This window comes from Syngnathus leptorhynchus, chromosome 4, assembly GCF_054491065.1.
Source record: "Syngnathus leptorhynchus isolate UIUO chromosome 4, UIUO_Slep, whole genome shotgun sequence".
Classification (NCBI taxonomy): domain Eukaryota; kingdom Metazoa; phylum Chordata; class Actinopteri; order Syngnathiformes; family Syngnathidae; genus Syngnathus; species Syngnathus leptorhynchus.
In genome coordinates this window covers 8,110,188-8,133,999 of record NC_141198.1, presented here as the reverse complement: position 1 = coordinate 8,133,999, position 23,812 = coordinate 8,110,188, and the positions used below count along the sequence as shown (strand labels likewise).

General features: G+C 40.8%; 2 protein-coding genes across 2 annotated transcripts in view; one reads left to right on the top strand and one right to left on the bottom strand.

Annotated features, from left to right (window-relative positions):
* The first annotated feature begins 1,590 nt into the window (after positions 1-1,590).
* On the top strand, positions 1,591-9,906 carry piwil1 (piwi-like RNA-mediated gene silencing 1). Its single transcript, XM_085910201.1, has 21 exons — positions 1,591-1,869; positions 2,306-2,412; positions 2,806-2,908; positions 3,682-3,810; positions 3,951-4,165; positions 4,280-4,401; positions 4,965-5,045; positions 5,173-5,370; positions 5,506-5,614; positions 5,884-6,007; positions 6,177-6,294; positions 6,910-7,024; positions 7,089-7,276; positions 7,362-7,434; positions 7,575-7,775; positions 8,158-8,261; positions 8,332-8,402; positions 8,476-8,629; positions 8,707-8,832; positions 8,921-9,068; positions 9,573-9,906. The coding sequence occupies exons 2-21, from the start codon at positions 2,329-2,331 to the stop codon at positions 9,687-9,689; spliced, it is 2,580 nt and encodes an 859-aa protein (XP_085766327.1). The 5' UTR covers positions 1,591-1,869; positions 2,306-2,328; the 3' UTR covers positions 9,690-9,906.
* A 1,634-nt stretch (positions 9,907-11,540) lies between these two features.
* The window catches only part of rimbp2b (RIMS binding protein 2b), a 65,134-nt gene continuing 52,862 nt past the window's right edge, over positions 11,541-23,812 (bottom strand). The window contains exons 18-28 of the mRNA XM_085910200.1: positions 22,539-23,288; positions 21,564-21,672; positions 20,953-21,078; positions 18,547-18,728; positions 18,031-18,199; positions 17,855-17,917; positions 17,367-17,470; positions 16,315-16,341; positions 15,736-15,807; positions 14,624-14,758; positions 11,541-11,699 (exon numbers count right to left, since the gene is read on the bottom strand). Coding sequence (XP_085766326.1) covers positions 11,541-11,699; positions 14,624-14,758; positions 15,736-15,807; positions 16,315-16,341; positions 17,367-17,470; positions 17,855-17,917; positions 18,031-18,199; positions 18,547-18,728; positions 20,953-21,078; positions 21,564-21,672; positions 22,539-23,288 — 1,896 coding nt within the window. The remainder of the gene's footprint in view (positions 11,700-14,623; positions 14,759-15,735; positions 15,808-16,314; positions 16,342-17,366; positions 17,471-17,854; positions 17,918-18,030; positions 18,200-18,546; positions 18,729-20,952; positions 21,079-21,563; positions 21,673-22,538; positions 23,289-23,812) is intronic.

Here is a 23,812-nt window from a genome sequence, read left to right as displayed (position 1 = left end):
GACCCTATCAGATTTCGACTTAAATAAATTCTATCATGAAGGGCGAAAAGACACTGGGAGAGCATACTCCATTTGGATGCATAGTACAAGTCTTATCAGTATTGGGTCCTGGGTGACCTTTAACCTTCCTTTGTCACATTGATTAGAGGTGACACTAAATATGTATCTTTGCCACAAATATCAACAGATTTGTTTTTTTCCCCCTCAGTGTCATCCTAAGTTAGTTGTTATTAAAAGGCAAACGCAGGCTGGTTCTCAGCCAAATTTAGCTAACTGACTCTCTCTGCTGTGTTTCTTTGAGAAGCCTTTGATGTTAGCAGGGGGTTTCTACACTTGCACTGATGGTAACGAAAGATACTTTAAGCGATTCTTTTTTATCTGGCAAGCTTAATGAAAGATTAATGGGTTTGATATTTACCCTTGTTTATACATTATTCAGAAAATAAGACATGATCCTTAGAACCCGTTAAAAGATTATTGGTCATAATTTTGTAGCAGTGAAAGTCGTCATGTCATGGTCGTGACAATATGTTGATGAATCCTGCATGGATCATGCTTGAACTGTTATTTGCTATTGCCAGGAGACATTTGGCATTTTCAAACAGCTCAAGTCGGCAACGATGAAAACTTTGTGGAATGTGGATTGAACTATGTGTAAGGAAGGACATCATATTACAACGGTATAAATTGCAAACCCAGTGTGGATTTTCAGGAGGTCCTGAGTGTGCTACGGAGTTTTATTCCTACCTAGTGGTGATGTAACCCGAATTTGCACATGACTTTAAAGGTTTTAGCATTTGAGTTCTAGTGTTATTTGTTGTTTGTTACTTTTGTTTATTTTTGGGGTTCCTCATCTTTAACTTTCACTGGAACAGATGGCGGCTGAGTGTAAATAACAATCAGCAGACCATAGTACTCAGTCGGGTAAGGTTGAGTGCCCTCTATAGCTCGGGGATGAGATCCTGCCCCAGGTGGAAGAGTTCATCCATCCGTCCGTCCATCCATCCATCCATCCATCCATCCATCCATCCATCCATCCATCCATCCATCCATCCATCCATCCATCCATCCATCCATCCATCCATCCATCCATCCATCCACCATCACAACCACTACAAAAACAAATACTGTTAAAGAATTCAAAACTTGGAACCCAGAGTATGTGCCGGGTTTTGGTTGCCACCAAGTGGCATGCAACTCAAACTGCACTCATAATTCGCATCCCACGGGTGTCAAACGTTTTTTTTCGCAGGCCGCATTTTAGTCATAGCTTCTTTCTTATGACTGTCAATCCAAATAAATGTATGAGCACCTCATATTATATACAGTAAAAGCTACAAAACAAATAACTCTTTTTCAAATCAGACGAGTAAAAACTGGTCAAATATATATATATATATATATATATATATATATATATATATATATATATATATATATATATATATATATATGTATAAAGATATTATTCAAAGTGAAGACAATTTGCAATTCTAGTAATGACACGAATTTGATGCACAATTTGTCTTCTCGGGCCACATAAAATGATCTGGCGGGCCGCATCTGGCCCCCGGCGCTTGAGTTTGACACAGTAGTTTAAAACGGATTACTGCGCAAAAAAAAATAGTTCCGCAAACAATTCGGAAATAACATTTTGCCGGACTTCGTATCGTATCGTATTTGATTAAATTCTAAATAAAGGCATATTTTATTTGCAAATACATTTGGCTTTAGTATGGTTAACATGTTGCACGCGGACTGATTTTCTGAGTTGCAAGGCTTATTTTGCAAATGCGCCACATCAATTATCGCAAATTGGTAAATAGACCACAGAATCTTTTGTTCATCGACAGACTTCGTTGTTTGTGTGTAAGTATGCAAAACAACTTGTATATAATGTAACAAAACTTTGAACATAAATGTTTTATTTCTGTTACTAGTTTGTTATGGCAAGGTATCAAAATAGAGTAATTTGACTCATCGCCTTTTTGATTCGTCATTTAACGTACATGAATATTGAAATGTATTGTGGCCCAATGATGCCATCAAATGTGCATTAGATAGATATTAGGTTATATATCTTTACTTGTGGTTGTCGTGGTATTTATTTCAATTAGTTAAGGTTAGCAGGATCGTCACAATGAGCAGATGCGAACCGGGGCCCAGTAAACAAACAAATGGCTCTAAACCGCGATTGTTAATTTAAAAGTTAAATATTTTTATTGATGCTTGTGTTTGGATGCACGGTGAAGTGTGCACGGTGGACTCTTTTGTAGAATATAAATTTTTAAAATCTTTATTTTAGGAAACTTTGAGATTGAGGGGAAAATGGCCAGTCAAGAGAAAATGCCCATTCGCGGACGCTCCCGATCAAGAGGCAGAGCACGTGGCCAGGAGCCTGGGCCGCCTGGGGTAAATCAAGTTCAAATGGGACATTTCTCAACTTTGTGAGTGTAATTGGAACTTTTTAAATGATGCATATATGCTACAACAATATATGCTATAAAAAAAAGGTCATACCGTATTACTGATCAAATGTATGATGCAGGTTAGCCAGTTATTCCCATTTTAGGGCTGGGCAAATAATTTTTCATTGGGGGCATCATCATTGGATTTGACTGGGGATGCCCCCATTTCAAAGTCGCTCCACGCATAATGTGATGTACATTTTATGAAGGTGTGTGACACACTGAGGTCATTTAGAGATTCTGTCAAAAACGATATCGTCCAAAATGTTACATGGGTCAGAGATTGTGCAACGGTCATGGCAAATGATAAATTTGTCATCTTTATTGCTCCTGCAAGACTCTGTCCAGAGAACCTGCACCAGAAGTTGCAGCAAAAGAAGTGGGTGGTTTGGTTGGTCGAGGGAGGCAGAAGCAACCTCTGGTACCTTTTACTGAAGAAGGTATGGTTTTACATGATGTCATGGTTCTATTTTACACACACACTGTGAATAAGCAAAATGCGACGATAATGCTTGACAGACAGTCCATTCGATGAGAACATGCATTGCGCGACAAGCGGCCTCACTCACCCTTTCTTGTCAAATGGTAATGATAAGGGATCATCCTGTGAGACCATTCAGGAATTTTAGGAGAGGTTGTGATCTCAATGGCGTTGAACCACAAATTACTCTTAATGAGATTGTTTCTGTTTTAGTAATTTATTTGGGCTTTGCTCCCGGCCTTGGCACTTTTTCAGGTCCTTTGGGCAAACAAGAAATAAATACTTTCACGAAAATGAAAAGTTAGTTAAAGCAAATATAATTTTTGTTTTGCACATTGAATACTTTATTTGTACATGCTTCGTGTCCAATCTTAGTTTGGCACTTACCGCAGATTGTTTGTGTTTGCATATTCTGGACCACAGTTATGTTTTTGTTTCAATTCATTAAAGTAAAAGACAATTCAAGCAATTTTCTCTTGTATTTAAGATTGTACGGTGATAAAACCTGGATACGCGTGTGAACGGAACGGGTGAAAACAATGAGAGAATGCCAGAGGAGATATTAATTATGTAAATGTGTCTATCATTAAGCCAAAGCGACCATCTTGAACGACAAAAAATTGTGTAGTCTGAACTCGTCATCAGCAACAGTCGTAGTCCTTGAGAAATATGACAGTTGTATTATTTTATTTACTTTGTTCAACTACTGGTTCTCACTGTCTTATATTGTAGCTGCACTGGAGATCTCAGCTGGATTTCGCCAGGTGAAGATAGGAGAAAGAGGTGGACGTAGAAAAGATTTCCATGATGGCAGCATTAACACCAGGCTGACGATGGAACATGTCAAAACGTCCAAGTGCGGTATGTTATTTTAAAAGCACACAAATATTCATTGTTGATATTTTGACTGCAAACCTCTTATGAATGACAACTTTCAATCAGAGGGAGTGACTGGGTAAATTATTCTCATCAAAGAAATATCTGCATATTGACTTTTTCAGGAACAAGTGGCTCGGCTATTCAGTTGTCGGCCAATTTCTTTCGCATTGTGTCCCGTCCTCAATGGGTTCTGTACCAATACCATGTGGACTTCAATCCACCAATGGAGTCCCGTCGCCTTAGATCAGCCCTCCTATTCCAGCATGATCAAGTCCTGGGCTCTGCTCACTGCTTTGATGGAGGAATCCTTTTTCTGCCTCAAAGACTTGATGACAAGGTGATGGCAGACTCCATACTGACAACATCCACATGGCATGTAACAATCTTGTCCTTGAAAATATAAATAATTATTGACCCCTTTCCTGCACACAATTGCGTATCATGTGTCCAGGTGACTACGCTGCAAAGCAGAACAAGAAATGGAGAGGACGTGCGAATAACGATCACTCTGACAAATGAACTACCTCCAACATCACCAGTGTGCCTGCAGTTGTACAACATCATCTTTAGAAGGTCAGCATATTTATTTTCCCTTTAATATGCTCTCAGTTTTGACTCTTCAAATATTATATGAAAATTGTACATGGCTTTAGTAAGAAATAAAATAGAGCAAATATTGTATAAAAATCGTACACAGCGTCAGTAAGTAGTAAAATAAAGCCCGCATTGTTGATGGTCTGCAGAAATGCAGCAGAGGCTTGGCATGTGACATTCTTTAAAATGACGGCAACAGACCAATATTGGTGCATTATGGGTGGTCTTAATCTGTAACCATTTTTTTGGTATTCGACTAAGGACGTCCATCCATTTTTTGTACCGCTTGTCCCCACGGGGGTTGCGGGCGTGCTGGAGCCTATCCCAGCACTCAACAGGCAGTAGGCGGGGGACACTACCCTGAACCAGTTGCCCGCCAATCACAGGGCACACAAAGACAACCAACCATCCACACTCACACTTACGGGCAATTTGGTTTGCTTTATCAGCCTACCACGCATGCCTCCGGGACTAATAACGCCATATCATTTTTCCCTAATATTTATCCGATAACCTTTGAGCATCCTTTGTTTCTTTTGAAGGGTTTTGAGAATCCTTGGCATGCAACAGATTGGACGCAATTATTACAACCCCAAAGATCCACTCAACATCTCGCAGCACAGGTACATGTTGCTCTCCTTTTAACACACCATGAAAAAAAAGTATTTACATTCATTTTTGGTAGCATTGGCTTCTCATATGAAAACCTTTCTGGGTCATATTTTTGAATTATTTTTCCCCCTCCTTCAGACTGACTATATGGCCAGGCTTTACCACAGCCATCTTGCAGTATGAGTCTTCCATCATGTTGTGCACCGACGTGAGCCACAAGGTGCTGCGTAGTGAGACTGTGCTCAACTTTATGGAGAACCTGAGGCAGAAGTGTGGATCACATAACTTCAGTGATATCTGTGCCAAGGAGCTTATTGGCCTCATTGTTCTCACAAAGTAAGAAGGACATTTTACTACGCAGATGAGTTTCTTCTACATGATCAGCTGAATGAAACGCACTGACCATCAATTGACATACTAAATGTCTTCATTCTTAACGATTCTTTTTCTACCCGTCCGTGTCATTGTTAGATACAACAACAAAACCTACAGGATTGACGATATTGCTTGGGATCAAACGCCCTTCAACACATTCAAGAGAGGGGACACAGACACCTCCTTCAAGGACTACTACAAAAATGTGAGTTATACAAACTATTTATGTGAGAGCTCTGATTCCTGGATGTGAGGAAAATCAATCAACCAACCAAAGTCTACAGCTGTTATTGACCCTGTCGGTCTGTCTGTAAAGGAGAATAGAATTGTTAATATGAAGGCAGACTGAGTCAAATCTTATAATTACAGCTGAAGTGGAATAGTATTAATGCAGTTATGGAATGGAGTGGTTTTTTTTTCTTCTCATGTATTACATCTCATTTGCTTCCTTCACTGTTTTTGTATTGATCATAGCAATATGGCCTGGAAATCACTGACTGCAATCAAGTTCTCTTGGTCAGCCACGTGAAGAAAGTTGCTCCCGGTCAAACTCCTGCTGGACCAGCTTTGCTTATCCCAGAACTGTGCTACTTTACTGGTACTCACTATATAATATAATTTAGTATAGTAACCAAACCTTGATGCTGGTAATGATTGACTTTTGCAATTGTTGTATTCAGAGAGAGAAGACAATTTACTCTTAAACTTGTTAGCAAAGTAGTTGTAACAAACAAATTAAATGAAACAAATTAATCTCCTTTGTCAAGGCCTCACTGACAAGATGCGAGCAGACTACACCATCATGAAGGATCTCAGTATGCACACCAAACTGGGACCAGAACAGAGAACAGGACGCCTTCTCAGATTTTCTTCTACCTTGAACAAGTAAATCTCCTTTTGTGTCCAACTTGTGTTCTTGTTGATATGAGGGATGGGTGTGTATTGGTACACAATATCTGTATCGGGCTGATACTGTACCAGCCTTATTTCAATGAATCAGGTTTTCTACCGATACCAGTTATCAATACCATCTTTTTGTCATTTTTAGTATGATTTTGATTTATTTTTAGACAGTTGCATACAAACAGTACTCATACAAGAACCATAAGCAACAAAACCAAACAATGGTGTATATCAATGTCTACGTATATTAAAATAGAATTCTTGATATCTATTGGCCACATACTGTCCATATTCACTTCTTATTCAGTTGTGGTTCTTGGAATTTGTGCTGTAGGGCTGCCACAAACAAATCTTTTTATAATCTATTATCATATTCCATCAATTGCTCCACCCCATCGTAGAGGGCTGCTCCCTCATTAATTTGTCAAACTTGTCTGCTAAAAAAAAAAAAAAAGAAGTTATTTCGAGCCTTGTAAACCATAACTGATACTTTAAGTAATGATGGTTGTGTTATGAAATTACTATCAGGCTATTTCATCTGTTGTGAGTAAACCCAATGAAAAGTGGTCATTGAAGCTAATTTATATGATCTCATAGTGATCCTGAAGCATCGGGAGAGATGCACAAGTGGGGACTAAGCTTTGACAAGCAGCTCCTGAAACTGACTGGCAGAGTCCTCCCACCAGAGAGGCTTTTCCAGCAATCAAGATCGGTAAAAATGTGTCTGTATTGTTTTCGTTTAAGATTAAATTGATATTAACAGATTTGTCCCTCAGTATGGTTACAACCCCCGAACAGCTGACTGGGCGAAAGAGATGCGTGGGTTACCTGTGATTCACTCTCCACCTCTGCAAAATTGGCTGCTGCTTTACACTCGACAGAAGACCAGAGAAGCTCAAGGCTTCCTGGAGACTGTGTATAAAGTTGCAGCTCCGCTTAAGATCTCCTTACAAAAATGTGTCATGTGAGTGACACGAAAAGTCTAGAATCACCCATGTAGTTTAAATCCAGCCTTTGTCGTTAAACTGTCGGGCTTTCTCCTCCATTAGGATTGAGTATGAAGATCATCCCGAGTCTTTGCTGAGAACCCTGCAGCATAATGTCAGAGCTGAGACACAGATGGTCGGTGGCAAAATCGTTATTGTTCATAATTGATCTGCATTTGATTAAGTCAGTGTTTTGTTGCTGCGCAGAGAGGTAAATGTTTCTAAATGCATGAAAATGATGCGTAAAGCAAATGGAAATGTTACGCTTGTTTGTAGGTGGTGGTGGTCCTCAGCAGCAACAGGAAGGACAAATACGACTGCATTAAGAAATATCTCTGTGTGGATTGCCCCACTCCCAGCCAATGTGTTGTGGCCCGCACCATCAACCGACCTCAAGCCCTCATGACAATTGCGACCAAGATTGTGCTGCAGATGGCCTGCAAGATTGGAGGAGAGCTTTGGAGTGTGGAAATACCTGTAAGTCTCAGGCATGACTACTACAAGTTACGTAAGTGATTTGTTCATGGTTCCCCTGTCTAAAGGTGGGTGATAAAAGCTTCTAAAGAGGGCTGCACAATATCAGAATCACTTTATTGTCCTCGTACTCGGTACATCAAAAATTGAGCGCTGCTTCCTTGGTGCAAACAGCAAATTAAAAGAGCACTCGGAACACAAGATAAAATGTAAAAAGGATATAAAATGTATAGAAAAGGCAGTATATATATATCAAACAATTATGAATTTCACAATATTGGCCCATAGAATATGTAAAACATGCAATCAGTTCCTGATGGAAATGCATGCACACAGAGACAAAACCCAAAACAAACACCGTTACAGTGACATTTGTTGTGTGCAGCTGAAGCAGCTGATGGTTGTGGGTGTGGATTGCTACCACGATACTACTGCTGGGAAAAGGTCTATCGGTGCCCTGGTGGCTAGCCTCAATCAGAACATGAGCAGGTTTGTGACTAGAACCAATGCATAGCTGCTGCTAATCTGTCACAATGTATCACATTTGTTTTATGTTAAGATGGTATTCTAAAGTCAAACTGCAAAGCAGAGGTCAAGAAATTATGGATGGACTGAAGATGGCCTTTGCTGGCAAGTTGATAATCCAAAAAGAACTACCTTGTGAAAAATCACAGATTACTATCAGCAAAAATCTGCTTTGCAGGTGCGCTCAAAGACTACTACAAATTCAATAAATGCTTTCCATCCCGCATCATTGTGTACCGTGATGGAGTGGGGGACGGCCAGCTGCACACTATCGTCAACTACGAGGTGGCCCAGATTGTCGAATCCATCAAGTCCATCGGCCAAGACTACATGTGAGTGTCCCTCTGGGTGACCCTTGAATAAACATGGCACTGATGAACTTTTTTGAAGTGCCTGTCTATTTGGCCAGGCCCAAGATGAGCGTGGTGGTGGTGAAAAAGCGCATCAACTGCCGGCTCTTTGAGCACAGCAATGGAAAGATGTTAAACCCACCTCCAGGGACAGTCGTCGACTCCGAAGTTACACGTCCGGAGTGGTACATTTAAGCCTTTTTGCTTGGCCATAATAATTGTAATGACGTTTCCTTTGGAAGGACAAAAATGATTTTGACCTTCATTTGCCAGGTACGATTTCTACATTATTAGCCAGGCTTCCACCTTTGGAAGTGTCTCTCCTACCCACTACAATGTTGTGTATGACACAAGTGGACTGAAACCTGACCATATGCAGCGGCTTACCTACAAGCTGTGCCACATGTACTACAATTGGCAGGTAAAGTCACCTTAAACTTCACCCCCCCCCCCCCCCCCCCAAATAACAAATACAAGCTCCAATTCCCATGAAGGTCGGGATGTGTTAAAGGTATATTAAAAATTAGTCTTCTCCTGCCTTGCCACCTAGTGTAGAAAGAAAGCACTGCAGTACAATGCAGTGAAATAAAATGGGCGGCGGCAAATGTTCCTTCTCTCCTGTGATGTGCACCACTAAGGGACACCCCTGATTAAAATCTTTTGACCCTTCTCCCTAAAATAATCTGAGTCACGAATGACTCTGAATAGGAATTAGAACAAGGATCTGCAACCGGAATCCACATCATTGGAATAGGTGCTTGTAATAAACTGCCCTCTGTTTGGAGCATTAAAGATATTTTCTTTAAATATTGTTGTCCAACATTCCTACCTCAACCCAGTCCTGACGATTTCCTTCATTAATGCAATATACCAATTAGCTTTTTGGGGGATTTCCTTGTAAACTATTTCCTTTTGTTTTTTTTAGGGGATCATCGCAGTCCCTGCCCCTTGCCAGTATGCCCACAAGTTGGCCTTCCTTGTTGGTCAAAGCCTCCACAAGGAGCCCAGCCTGCAGCTGGATGACCTCCTCTATTATCTGTAGGGAGGAAGCAGCCCTGTTTGGCTGTTTGTTTTCTTATGTTCTGCAAACTACTTAATTCTAGGAATCTAAAACGCTAAGAATCTTAAAAAGCTATGCTTCCTCCTAATCCTTTTTGAGCATTCTTTGTTATTGTTTAAATGTGGCACTTAAGTGTTATCTGTTTTATTGTTCTTTTTATGTTTTAAATCTGTTCAAAATAAAGACATCAATTAATCAATTGCATGCTATTTGTAACCTCGAGGCCTTTGTCTGGTGCGTTCTAAGTTGAGAAATTGTACTTTTTTTTTCATTTTATTTTTTTAAACATGGGCAATTTCAAAGAAAGAATATGTTCAGTGTGATAGAGCAAGACAGGAGTGGACTTCATACCTTTTTATTTGGCTCAGTTTATGATGCTTTACAATTAACTCACCCAAGCATACCTTCTTAAACCTAGGGGTGGATGACCTCTTATTTATTGAGATGAAAAATGCTTGTTCAGGTGTTGGTTAATTTTATGTATCATAAATGTGGATTTGCCTTGAGCTTTTGCAATCTATCATATTCAAGATGGCAGACATCATAGCATCTGTAAAAGTCAAGGTTCTTCAAAAAGAGAAATACCTTATCCATTGTTTGACCACAATAAATTTGTGGGAAAAACGGATCATCTCTTAGTCAATCAGACATGCAAATGGTTAAAAAATATCAAATTTATTTAGAAAATATTGCACATGCACCCACACAGTAATCCAGCAATATAGGCTGATTATTCTTGAAATAAAGCTAGCTCACATTGCAAACTAAAAGATCTTCACACCATGAGAAACGCTTGCACTGCATAATTATAAAGTGAATGTACAAAAAGGCAGTTTGAAAATCAAGTATAAACATTTATAAACAATTTACAAAAGAGCAACAGTCACACAAAAATGGTTGGAAGCAATATGGGGGCGAAAGGAACTATTGGTCTAAGATAACCAAAGACTGACATTTCTGAACACCCAAGTGTACCCATTGCGTTGCATACGTTTGAGCTTTCTTTTGGCAGTTGAGAGTTTTTTTGTCAGTGTAAATGTGTCCCTTTTGATTCATGCGGATGGAATGGGATTAACGCCATGATGGTCATTGTACTGTTAAGGGCAGCTAAAAAAAAAAACAGTACCTTTCAACTGATCATACATTCACTACAAACAGAATAAAGAGTGTGGCTACGTATATATACATTTACAGTACCTTGATCCTGGTGTCATCTGAGGATCAGGATCCAACATTTCAAATGAAGCAGCTTTGGGTCCAGGATAGAGGGGTTCTAAAGAGGTAGCCTTTTGTCAGTTTAACTGCCACTCTCGATCCAATCTCCAAAGGGTCATAAAATAACCAAAGAGCTCATTTTTACTGTTATTATATATATATATATTTTTTTGGAGATGGGGGGTGCGTTTTAAAGTCAGAGGCAAAGAACTCCAGGAGTTATAAATATCAGATCTGATTGTATAGAGAGAGGACATTTACTGCTGCCTGGATTAGAGTGCCACATAATTTTGTTGACAACACAAATAAAGACATTTGCAGAAACTTGGTCACATTTGATAACGTTTTAAAAAACAACAACAACAACAACTGATAAGGCAAGTACTGTATATGGAGCTTTGACCTACGAGACTGAAGTGACCGCTGCTTTGATTATTTTAATGGGGAAATCCCTGGTGGTTATTTGGTTACTCCTGACAAATGCACAGCATACTAACCGCACCATGTAAAATACTCCCACTTTCCACAAGTAACTTGTCAGGTTTTACCAAAGTAAAAGTATCAAGGAATAAATGCCACCTTGTTCTTTTGTGTGTCAAAAGAAGGTCAAGTTGTCAGTTAACAGCGCCAAGCAGCAGGTTCTTCCCTTCGGAGTGTAGTCCTTTTGTCCTTATGGAGGCATGCATGTCCAACGGGTCCCTGATGGGAGTGCAGGGTGCGTGGATGCACTGTGGGAGCGCTTGCTCTTCTGGGCCGACCCCATTTGTCCCACGGAACCTAATGGGAGACCCGTAGGGGGACAGTTGAGGGTGTTAAAAAGTCATCTGTCGCTCACACCATCAGTGAGCTCAAATCTAGCTCTAGAAGAAAACTAGAAGCACTCTGAGGCCCCGCTGAGTACAAACACAGCTTGTCTTGTTTCTGTATGAAGCTGCCCGCAGTCAAGAACAACACGGCGGAAGTATTAATTTACTTCCACAGTTTAACAAGACGACATTTCCCAAATAACGGCAGCTCCTTACACAAATTCATTTGCCTTTTGGAGACAGGAGGGACATTGCACATTCACTTCTTAAATACATGTATCTATAGAGGCTAGTGATACAACTGGGTTACAGAGAAATGACTGGTCACCACTCCTTTTCTGTAATCATAAGCTAAAAGGCTTTTCAAGTTGCACTTTAGGGAAGACATACGTGACATACGTACAAGTACAGTACTGAGATACTACTTTATGTATGGACAGAAATATTGAGGCACCTCTCCATCACTTGAGGCTTGGATGACACTACTCGTGAAGTTTATGCAATTTGGCTGGAGGAACCTGAAATGCACCATAGCCTTTATAGGTAATGAAACATCTACGCTTTCAAATGCAAATGTACAAGTCATACTGAAACCTTGAAGTTAGACATTTGCATTCAAAAGTTTAGAGGTTACAAGTTTATCTGTAGAGGTGATACAGTGCTGTGAGATTTCACCAAAAAGCGGAATATTCCGTACTTTCTGTGAGTAGTGTATTATGGCTTCAATTTAGTTCTTCTGGATAGATGTAAAACAAGTGAATGTATTCCCAGAAGAGTGGAAGCTACTATAGTTGTCATATATGCAAAGAGAAGACCGCATCCCTATTGTTATTTCGTTTGTACTTCCTGGAAATGTAATGGAAAGGTGTCCCAAAACTTTAGTCCATTCCCTGTGACTTTCTTCTTCTAGAGTATAAAACTTTTGACGTTAAAGAAAGTATCATCCTCTTCTTTTGTTTTAAATACAGCTTGCTGCTACAGACACGGAATTTATGCCATACAATAATAGTTATCGTATTTTTTGGACTATAAGTCGCACTTTTTTTTTTATTTTTTTTTTTATACATGTTTTGGCCAGGGGTGAAACCTACACTCCAGAACAACTTAGCCTACCATGCAAGTTTTTGGGACGTGGGAGGAAAAGCGGAGTTCCCAGAGGAAACCCACGCAGGCACGGGGAGAACCAGTGTGCACCGAGCCGCTCTGTTTTAAAACGTCCACTGAAAATGGGAATACTTTACATCACGGGCACTACAGTATGGTAGTTGCCCTATCGGTTACGCTGGTGACGATAACAAATCGGAGAACTGCTGAACATAATAGAAAAATAAACATTTCAACTAGATAGCGACAAAGGCCTGAATGACACCATACTCTGCAGATTACAAGTTGCGAGTGGTGAAATATGCTTCTGTCCACAGTAATTGGGCAGAGCTATTGGAGTGAGTGGTCTGGAAATTGCAATTCAAATCCTTTTCGATCTCTGACAAGGTATTTTCATTGAAATCGTTTAGATACTCGTACTTTCTCATCCCTAAACTCGATATGCCATTATAAAGTGAACATATGATTATTGGCAAGTGCGGTGTTAACTGGGTTGGAACATCTGAGGGACGGGGACAGTGCAAAATCGCCTTTTAGCTTAGAACGAGTTACAGCAGGAGACTTGTTTAAGGGGACAGACACCGTCATGTACAACACTCGGAGGAGAAACAACTGAAGATACCACACGTCTTGTCTAATGCATTGGCTATGGCTACTGTTACCTAGCAACACAGTAAAAAACAGCATGTTGAGTGTTTTTGGCAAACCCGAGAACAACCGTCACCCTGCCTAAAAAGTGTTGCAGCATTAAAAAGGAATATGGCATATCAAGTGTACATATTGCATACCGGAGACTAAGGGTACCCATGTCATCTGCATTAGACGAGGGGGGAACGTAATCTTGGTATCCTCAGTTGCTCACTTACGTGACGGAAACACAGCCTTTAAGGTGTGAAATGAACACTCTTCTTCTGTTTTGCCAAGCAGGTGAGGAAAAAAAAATAACAAATATACATATGGTGATGATGGGATTTCAATAGTTGGCATGATAAAAAATGTCAAATTGGAATACAGTACAGAAAAATATTGGATGACAGTCATTGAAAATCATTGCATACTGTCTTTGTTAGACTAAAATAACATTGAGAATAAACACTTCCAATGGTAATGGGGGCTACATTGCAAGAGAGCAATATCACCCCCATACCAGCCCCCCCCCCCAAAAAGGCATTCAGAAGAATGTACAAAAGTGACATTTTTTTTTTTTCCCCCAAGAAAATGTTGAAAACTTCATGCATGTGATCTTTTAGTCATGCTGGCCTAAACGCTATGTTGTACATGAAACTCTTATCAGAGAGTCCACTCAAATACAAATGGTGTTTAACTGCTGTTTTTGAGACAGAACAATTACAAAGTTTATACTTGAATTGAAAATGCTTTATAAATATTTGATATCAATGTACAGTTTTACACATTGTAGAGCTTTTGCCATCAACATAAAAATAGTTCTGCCAAGTATTAGTCTTAAAAGTTTTTATTATAGTCGATCCTTCACATCTATTTCCACCTTCAGTCAAAATGTCCTTGCACTTTGACCAATGACGCACATTGGACTAATGTCCACACATTAGTGTGCACACACACACACACACACACACACACACACACACACACACACACACACACACACACACACACACACACACACACACACACACACACACACACACACACACACACACACACACACACACACACACACGCTCACTCACACAACTAAAGGGAAAGGAAGAAACGGGAGGCAGAGGAGTAAACGTAATGAGAGGCCTAGTACTGCGAAGGAGCATGTACCCTTTTGGTCTTTATCCGTGTGGGAGTGTCCTGCGGGTATCGTGATGGTGAGTCGGTGAGAAAAACCTCGACATCATCAGGCACTTCTTCTAGAAAGTTGGAAGGAACAAGACCGCTGTGTCCGTTGAGCTCACCCTAAGGAATATAAGGATGGTGACACTTATTTTCTTTTATGTGCTACTTGTGAGCACTTTGTCTTCACACAATTACACGCACTCGTAGGATGACAGTTCATATTTCAATCCACCACTTGAAGCACATTTTGTCTTATTACAGTGCTGCACTACACTAACACTACTTGGCCCTTTCTAGTATAGGCATGTGTCATACATTGCCTTCTTGTCAAGGGTATCGAGTAAATGCAACCGTTAGTTGGTCAAATGTGGCAAAGGATGTTGTTCGGACTAAAAGATTACCTAAAAAAATATTTTATTAAAATGACAGTGAGTCATGTGGCTTTCTGCTTCATTCTGCTCATGTGCTGTTTGTGAGGATAAAGTACATACTATTACATTGGATCTTAAGTGTGTATATTAACACTATTGAATCAATGTATCACTACCAGCTTCCCATTTAAGAAATTTCAATGTCTGCATTTTCCCCAGCAGAGGGCGCCAAAGACCTATGAGGGAGGCTTGGCATGTGTGTAAAACTGAAAACAACCAGGTCAGAAGGTCACAGATATTTATTTAGACAATGACAGGGTGGGAATATACTAGCCACCGAGTAGTACTGTACCTAGTTTTAGAGATGGAAAAGCATAATGAATAGTGCCACACAACACACACAAAATCACTATATAATATAGCTTGTGATTCAGGGCTATACAAATAAACTTGACTTGACTTGACTTTCGAATGTATTCACCTGAGGCCTCTCATGGGGAAACCGATATGTTAGAAAATTCGGATCACTTCTGCTCCCATTGGTTACAGTGGCTTTCACTTCACTGTGAGGTATTTGACCAGTACTGGATTAGATTTCTTTTCTGATCTGACCAAATATGTTTTTTTTTTTTTTTTTATGTGAAATTGGTCAAATGTACCGCGTTTACGATTTTTCTTTTCAAATGTCTGGAATGTTTGAAATAGAAATTAAAAACAACTACTTACATAATAAAATCCATCTTCATCTATTTCCCCAAAAACCGTGATGACATCTCCAGCACAGAATGTCAATTCAGCCTGTCAGAATGGAAAATCAGAACACACAAAGCCTATTACACTTATGTCGTTACAGACTTTGTAAATACATTCAGTATATTTGGGGGGGGAAGGGGGGGTTCACACGCTAACTGTGTCCTCCAAATTAATGTGAAGCATCACATTAATGGACACCAGTGTCAATTGGACTGGAGTTAACTGAAAAACTTAGGTTGGGACTATTGAAGAGAAAGTGGCAGCACAGTGGGCGCATCTCTTCTGTGATATCCTCTCGGTCCAACAAACAAGCCAAACAGTTATAGTACAGTCAGCGGTGTATGTAAAGCATGTCGCAGACAAGTTGACACAAAGACCACAGTGAGGAGGGGAGATGCTAGCTCAGGCATTGTGAAGCGCTTTGTATTTGTGACCGACCGCTCTGAACCTCAGAGCTGTGAACGCCACCATCTCCTTTGGAGCCCAACACTTAAGGAAGAAAAAAAAAACACACAGAGCAGACAGCAATGCATCTTCCTCACCGTCACTCACCTCGTCATCTAGTCTGTTGCCCTCATACTGTGTCGTTGGGTGGGTGGGAATGCCAATAGAAAGGTGAGAGTAAGTAAAAACCAAGGGATGGAGGGGAAAAAAAACAACGTTTTACCTGAACCTATCTTAAGCATTCGACAGAGTAGATCGAGCAGTTTGACATAGGCCGCCTGCTGCTAGAGAGTTGTTTGTCAAATCCGTTATCAAAACCCGATCATGTCTTCCCAAAATATTTTAATTATACATACGTCCTGAATCGTTGATACCCTGGGCCAGATTTTAACTTCAAAATCACAAGAAAATGGGAAAGTCTATAAAAGGTCATGAAACTTTTGCTATATGTATTTTTTTTTTTTTTTTTTTTTTATAAATTGGCTTCATATTCTGGATTTTATTACAAGATTTTAAAAGTTGCTGATAACATTAAGATCCTTGGCTCTTTGTTCCAGATCATTTGCATCAATAAGATGTTTGGGATTATTTGTCAAAATCTAAACAAGGTTTGGAAAACATCTTTAAAAAAGTCACGTGTCCCTTTCAATATTTTTTACTGTTAACGGTTTATGGAATAACACGCACAATTGTTTTTCAGGAAAAGAAAAGAGTGCGGTGTTAGGCTATCTAACTTAAATAGATGCATGAGGTGGGCAAATGTTTGATTCCAAACGTCTACATCAACCTATTATGTGGAAGTGGAAGCGAGAAAATATGTTTATTTATAGACAGATGATAACAATGTCAGCTGAAGACAAAGTGGACAGCTTGAGCTGTATATAGTAATGTCACAAAATTTCCATGTCAAAATGTTGAGTTTGGTTGGAATGGCCACTTCAACCTGAGCACATACCAAAAAAATAAAAATAATTAAATATTGGATGATGACTTCCAAAGAAAATGAGCTTTTAGTGTCATGGGAAAAGCAATATATGCAGTAGAATAAATTATGTCCTTTAGTGAAACTGTTTTCCCCTGAATTTGTTCGGGTATTTGAAGTGCTCATTCCATTTTTTTGAACCAAAATTCCACAAAGATGGTGTCTACTAGGACAGTACCTCAATATCAATGTTTGGGGAACTCTCTCTTGGATCGTAGTCATACAGTGCTATCATTCTGCGGGTTGACATCGAATGCTGACGGCCGCTCCGTCTGTTCCTCTCTGCCAACCAGATGTTACAAAAGGAGCAGGATGAGGCACACATATTTGTAGTGGCTTGTAATTTGTAAATTTGACCACAATGTAGGCTCTCAGTGTTAGTCAATAATTATTATTAGCAGTGGTACAAGTAGTAAATAAAGTAAATAAGAAAATAAATGGGTCAAAGTGGACAAAAAAATGGAGGTTACGCTATTGCCTGTGATAAAAACATGAAAAGCTCAATTTCACTGAACTGTCACTGATAACTTAATTCCTACAGAATATATTTAGTTTAAATTTTAGAAGGATAAACTGATGTCAATAATTGAAGCAAAGTTTCAGGCAGCTTTAAAAGGAAGAAAATGTGAATAAGATCAAGCGAGAAGCAGGAGACAGGACACAAACCTCGCTTGGACTTTCTGGACCTGCGATTTATTGAGCGTCCACCTTTGAAATGATCACAGTTTACTTCACGGGAAAGGATCAAAAATGGGAAAAGTTGGGGAAAAATAAAGGAGAGTCAGAAGCAGGGAATCAACCCAGAGACAACAACATGGTGCCAGTGTACAACATTTCCTTACCTAACTTGTCCACAGGAGTGTTGAGTGGGAGAAAGCCCTGTTTGAGTAGCTGGCCCATCATGTTACCATCCTCTATTTGGATTTCAGAGACCATGTTACAAGGAATCAAACCCACTCGGTCTCGAATTTCTGCCCTGTAGAAGCCATCTGTGTCTTTATTTCCAAACACCTACAGGAACAAAGATAGAGGCAACGGATGAGCAAGCTTAAACCTGACAGACAAATGGAAAAAGAAGGATAACACGATCCTTTATTTTGGAAAGGGAAAAAAAACAAAACAATTACATCTTCGAAAGGTGTTAGGATCATTGGAATTATAGGCAGAATATGAAAGAAACACACTTTTGGATTTAAATATAATCTATAAACATTTGGTTATGTGTTAAGAACATGAAGGATGGATTAGGCCTGGGCAGAAAACTTCCCATATACTCCTGGGCCTGATTTTGGCATTTATCAGTGAAACATTCATAGATCTTGACGGAAATCCGTAGTATCTCCTGGCCAAGCCCTTACCTTGATGACCTGGCCCTCCTTAAAAGGGAGCTCCTCATCAGCAGCATCAGGATTAGGAGACATCGACAGCGGGTCGTAGTCAAATAGGGCCACAAAGACACGTGTCAGCTCATCCGCTTCTGATTCCTCAAAGTAATCCTGCGAGCGGCGATCCCGGCCGTGCCTGCGTCCGCCATAGCTGTCTGAAACAGAGAGGAGGCCTCTGCTGCTACTAACAGCCTCAAACAGCCACACAGGCTCCAGTGGCGATGAGAGCACAATTTGGTTTGTTAAAGCTGACAGGAAAAGGACTTGACATGCATGTGTGCAAAAAGAGCCAAATGCTGTTCAAATGATTTTATTCGATTCAATTTCAAATGATTCGAATGTCGGATTTTCCGTCGCAATGTTGACTCTTTTGTCACACATATGAGCTCAGCTGTGTGCGTGACATCATAGAAAAACATGAAGCAGCTTTTTGGAGTGAAGGGAGAAATGAACAATGTGCAATATAAGGACAATACAAGAAGCAGTTGCTCATTGCTGTTTCACTGCCTTATCTCACAAAGGGCAAGTCAAAAGCATGCCTTCCTTGATTTGGGCAAGATGAGGAGAGCATTCCTACATCCAGGGTTGGTAATCCCATGCTTGTATGCCATGTGTGAAAAAAAGCAAAAAGGAGAGCAGACATTCGTTCCAGACACAGAAAACACGGTAAATACCCTAATCGACAACAACTGAATCAAGGCAACTGGGATATTCTTGTTTGTTTGAATTGTGGCCAATAAATACATGGGAAAAAGTGAAAAGAAAAGCACTAGACTCCTTCAGAACTAAGTCCAGCCACTGGTTTAAGCATGGTAATGTCAGTTCAAAGTAGATTTGTTTACTGAACAAATCAATCAACTCTGTGGATAGAAGTCTGAGAGAGGAAGACATCACAGTTGACACGTCAGGTTTTTTTTTGGGACTGTGGGCAGGGAAGGACACAGACAGAAACCCCACGAACATCAGGAAGGCTTTCACTCACTGAGGATAAAAAAAAACGTTTCTTTTTTCAAATCTACCAAGAGAAAACAAATCACTAGACTCAAGCCTGAAGATAGAAACAGCTGGCAGAATTTTGTGGTCCCATACGTGGAAGGTTTGTCAGAGAACGAACAATTGTTTGGCATTCCGGGCGCTCGTTTTGCTGACCACACTGAGCGACAACTACAGTACCTACCCTATTATTTAAAAGAGAAAGAGGTCGAGGGATACCACACCGAAAGTTTACAACGGACAAAGCCTTTTAGATTAAAAGTAGCGAACGGTGCAGTTGCCTTGATTCAACCTTTGCGGATTTCCACGACCGACTGAGAATCAACACAGATATCAAAAACCCTAGAAGTTCTCAATGACAGATAAAGGACAGTGAGGGAGGGGGGAGAGAATGAATCTGGGATCAGTTCTTCATGCTTCATGTAAATGTTTGAATGACAGAACAGTCAGGCTGAACAATCGGTCTAATGAAAAACCTTTTGGAGAATGGAAAAAGTGATTTATTGAAGTTAACAACTGTGATAGAACAAGAATTAATAAGTATGCAACTGATTCTTCCAAATACTAAGTGATTTTGGACTGTTTGGGGCAGTAGAATCACTGAAGTGGGATAATCGAGAATTTGAGGGAAAATTGCAAGAAAAATAGGCCTTTGTCAAACACACGCAAGAGTTCCCTGGTGCTTTATTATTGACGTTTTTAACTTTGTAACTTTGTTTATCACTTGCTTGACCACAAATGACTCAAATTACACAAGTACCTTTCATAAACGAATTATGACAGCAACACCTTGGCCCTTGATTTTTTTTCCCTATTTCCTTTCCTGATCAGCATCTTACAACAACTTGCGTTCCACCCTAGAAGTTCCACTGTTCATGGGAAATTAATAGTGACAAGAGCAACCTGGCCTACAAAAAAGTTTAAATTAAAGAAAAAACAGGTGGGCTGATGCCATTCAACAGTTGAGTTCAGTTTGGCAGCAAAAAGTGATTGATCTTGTAATGTGTGTCACAATGTAACCCACAAATAAATTACAAAATAGATCTAACAGCGCTTCATGACAACTCTGGCTTTGAATCCATTCACCAATTCAACTTTAGTGTCTCTGTATTATGGTGAAATATTAAGTCAAGTCAAGTCAAGTTTAATCTGGTCAATTTAAATAATGTCAATATATCAAACGGAACCTAGGTTAGTTGGGATTGAGGTAGTAGAGATGGAAAGAGGTGTGGCCAATCTTCCCCTGTTCACTCATTCAATGATGCTCGTTAGGTAAATAAACTAAGCGTCCAGCAAAGAACACAGATTGTGATGCTATCGCTGCCGTTCTTGGCCTTTTTCTGGCTTTGTCAAGGTGAACTCTTGGTGAGAAGCTGCGCCACGTACCATATTGATCCTCTGAGGACATAGATGGCCATATCCTTCGCCGAGCTACACTGCCATAGTAAACATCCTCCTTGACAGGTGAGAGGTTCCCCTCACTCCCCTCACTGTTACTGTCCATGGTGATCTCTACAGAAGACACCAATCACAGCATTACGGTCAGAGATTCCATACACACACACACACACACACACACACACACACAACGTCACACTGCTAATTCAATCATGCTGGGAGAGTTGGATGAAGTTGTCCTAAAGTAAGGGACAGGGGGATGGGGAAGTGGAAGACACAAGGCAATTAGGACTCCCTTTTTGAGTCATGTAAAACAGCAATGCTTGCACTGTTGCGGTGGTGACCACTGTAAACACACAGCTTAGGGCTGTAACTCCTGCAAAAACTGCACATGGACATCTGGCCAGTCCAGCTCATGACGATGTATCTACGAGGTATGCAGACACCTGACAAAGGGGCCACAAGATATTAATGCGCTATGGAAGTGATGTACAGCTCGGCTCACATGGGGAAGGGAGACACATGGTATTGATTGCAACAGACATCAGTGGCCCTCTAGGCGGGGATTGGGCGTCTCCTCATTTGGTGACCTCACTAACCAATGGAAGGGATGGGTCGTCCCTGAGGGGGGGTGCCAATGTGAACCGGCCTCCGCCCTGTATGGTCCAGACGGTTGGCATTTCCATGAGGTGGTGAGTTTCCAATGAGCTTTAGGATAAGAAAAGACAAACAGTTACAACAATAGGCTACCTACATCATGGGGAAACAGTTGGCATTTGAAACAATAATTAAACAAAAAAAAAAAAATCCCACAAGTTTGTCAAAACAACGAAAAAGTCTTAGGAGCAAATGATCGAGTCCATTTGTCCTGAAGGAGGATAAATCATAGAAAAAAACAAAGAAACGATAAAGAAACAAGTAAATCAAATCAACCCCCAACATAGGATCACGGTTTGGGGTTAGTAGCACAACTAAAGACCATTTGTTTGGTTTGTTTTGCTCTGTGCATGTCAGCTTCATGACAGGAAATTCAAAAAGGTGTTACGGAAAATAAGTGAAGTTACCATGACAATCAACAAAGTATCATAAAATAGGATATTTGGAGTGACTTAATTAATAACTACAGGAGAATAGGAATTTATACGTGTGTATGTGAGATGAGATTCTGCAATAAACCTCCGAGCACAACACTAACAAATCATGAAGTATGACTTATGCAGCCAGCAGATAGAAGGCATAAACTAACCACGCTTTGCACAGTCAAGCAGCTTAGCAACTGCTGCCCATTAGCCATAAAGACATGACAACTCAAAACGTGTTAAAATGGCCTTTAGGGAAATGAAAATTTGGCCGTATCAAAAAACAAAAACAAAAAACTGTCAGTCAGAGAACGAGCAAAGTAACTTAGTCACAACAACATAAAATCAGACCAACCATGAAATGCGGTCAGAAAATGAAACCATCCAATGATGAGAAAGGGGGGTAATCATGACGAAAACCACACAACATTCAGAAAGCAAAAATGGCTGAGGCTTGCTGATTGCAAAGTACAGCAGAAAGTGCGAGTCACACACCAGCGACTGGTCCCAGTGGAGCCTGGACAAAGACTGGGCCCTGCCCCCCCTGTGAGGACTGTAATAGGCTCTGTCCAGCTCATTCAGCCTGGCCTCACTCAGGGCCCCCTCCCGGGAGTAGTGCCGTGGCCCAAAGTGTTCCCGGTTTTTAAAGTCACCGGTGTGGACTGACTTTGCAGAGGTCACTGGAATGTCAGCAAACTCCTCCTCTACACTGCACTGGCGTGTCAACGTTCTCTTACGGCCCATGGCGAGCGCTCGCCTTTCTACCGGACCTTCACAGTGGATGATGCGCATGGGAGCCGCCTGGGTATAGAAACCTCGATGACCCCTGCTCAGAAATCCTTCTTCCTCACTACCGCAGTCCAAACCGCTGTCGGGACTCTTGGTGTTCTGGCGGTTAGGTCGGCCCAGGATGCGGTCCTCCGGATTGCAGTAGTAGCGGATGTCGGCGAAGCGGGGCGAAGAGCGCTGGCGCTGCAAATGGCGAAGGCTCTTGCCGGAGGTGACGCCGCGCTTGTGCATGTGATCGTCACGGCTGTACGTCCTTCGTCCGCCGCGCGGCGTTCCCGGCCGGCCGCCTTCCTCGAAGCACAGGCGCTGGCCCATGATGTCCACACCCTCCGTCTCTTCCTCCACCTCAGGGATGCTGTGGAGGCGCTTGCCACGCAGCGATTTCTGCTTTACTACCTCCCTCTGGAGGTCCCAGCAGTCTCTTTCCTCGGCAAGGTCCTGACGCTTGTAGTATGCCTCCACGAGGCAAAGTTCCACATGTTTTCCCAGTTCAGTGAGTCAGTTCAAAAGGTTCAGTTTAGTGTTTTGGTAGGGGGAGTTGACACGTGTTTGGAGGTTTTAACACAGGCAGGAAAGAACACAACGTGTGAATAGAGTAAATAGGAGGGAAGACAAAATAAAGACATAATTAGTTATTTGTGGCAAGAAAGCAACTCATGCAGTCTCATTCCATGAAAAAGAGGATATGGCATGCTCTGAACAGGAATCTGTGGAATGATGGAGCGAGAGCTGACAGACACGACGTGGACACGGATTGGATAAGCAAAAAAGGGGGTGAAAGTGGGAAATCATGAATAAGTAGGGTGGTGAAGAAAAGGCTTTACCTGTTGAGGGGTAGAGAAGAAAGAAATGAATTCTACTTGTAATATTCCATAAACCAAGCTGAGGGCATAGAAGTGCCACTTAACACAGTATGTCGATATTTCGTAACCATTTACATTTGTAATGTAGACAGCAATTCCACCCGTATTGGAGCAGAC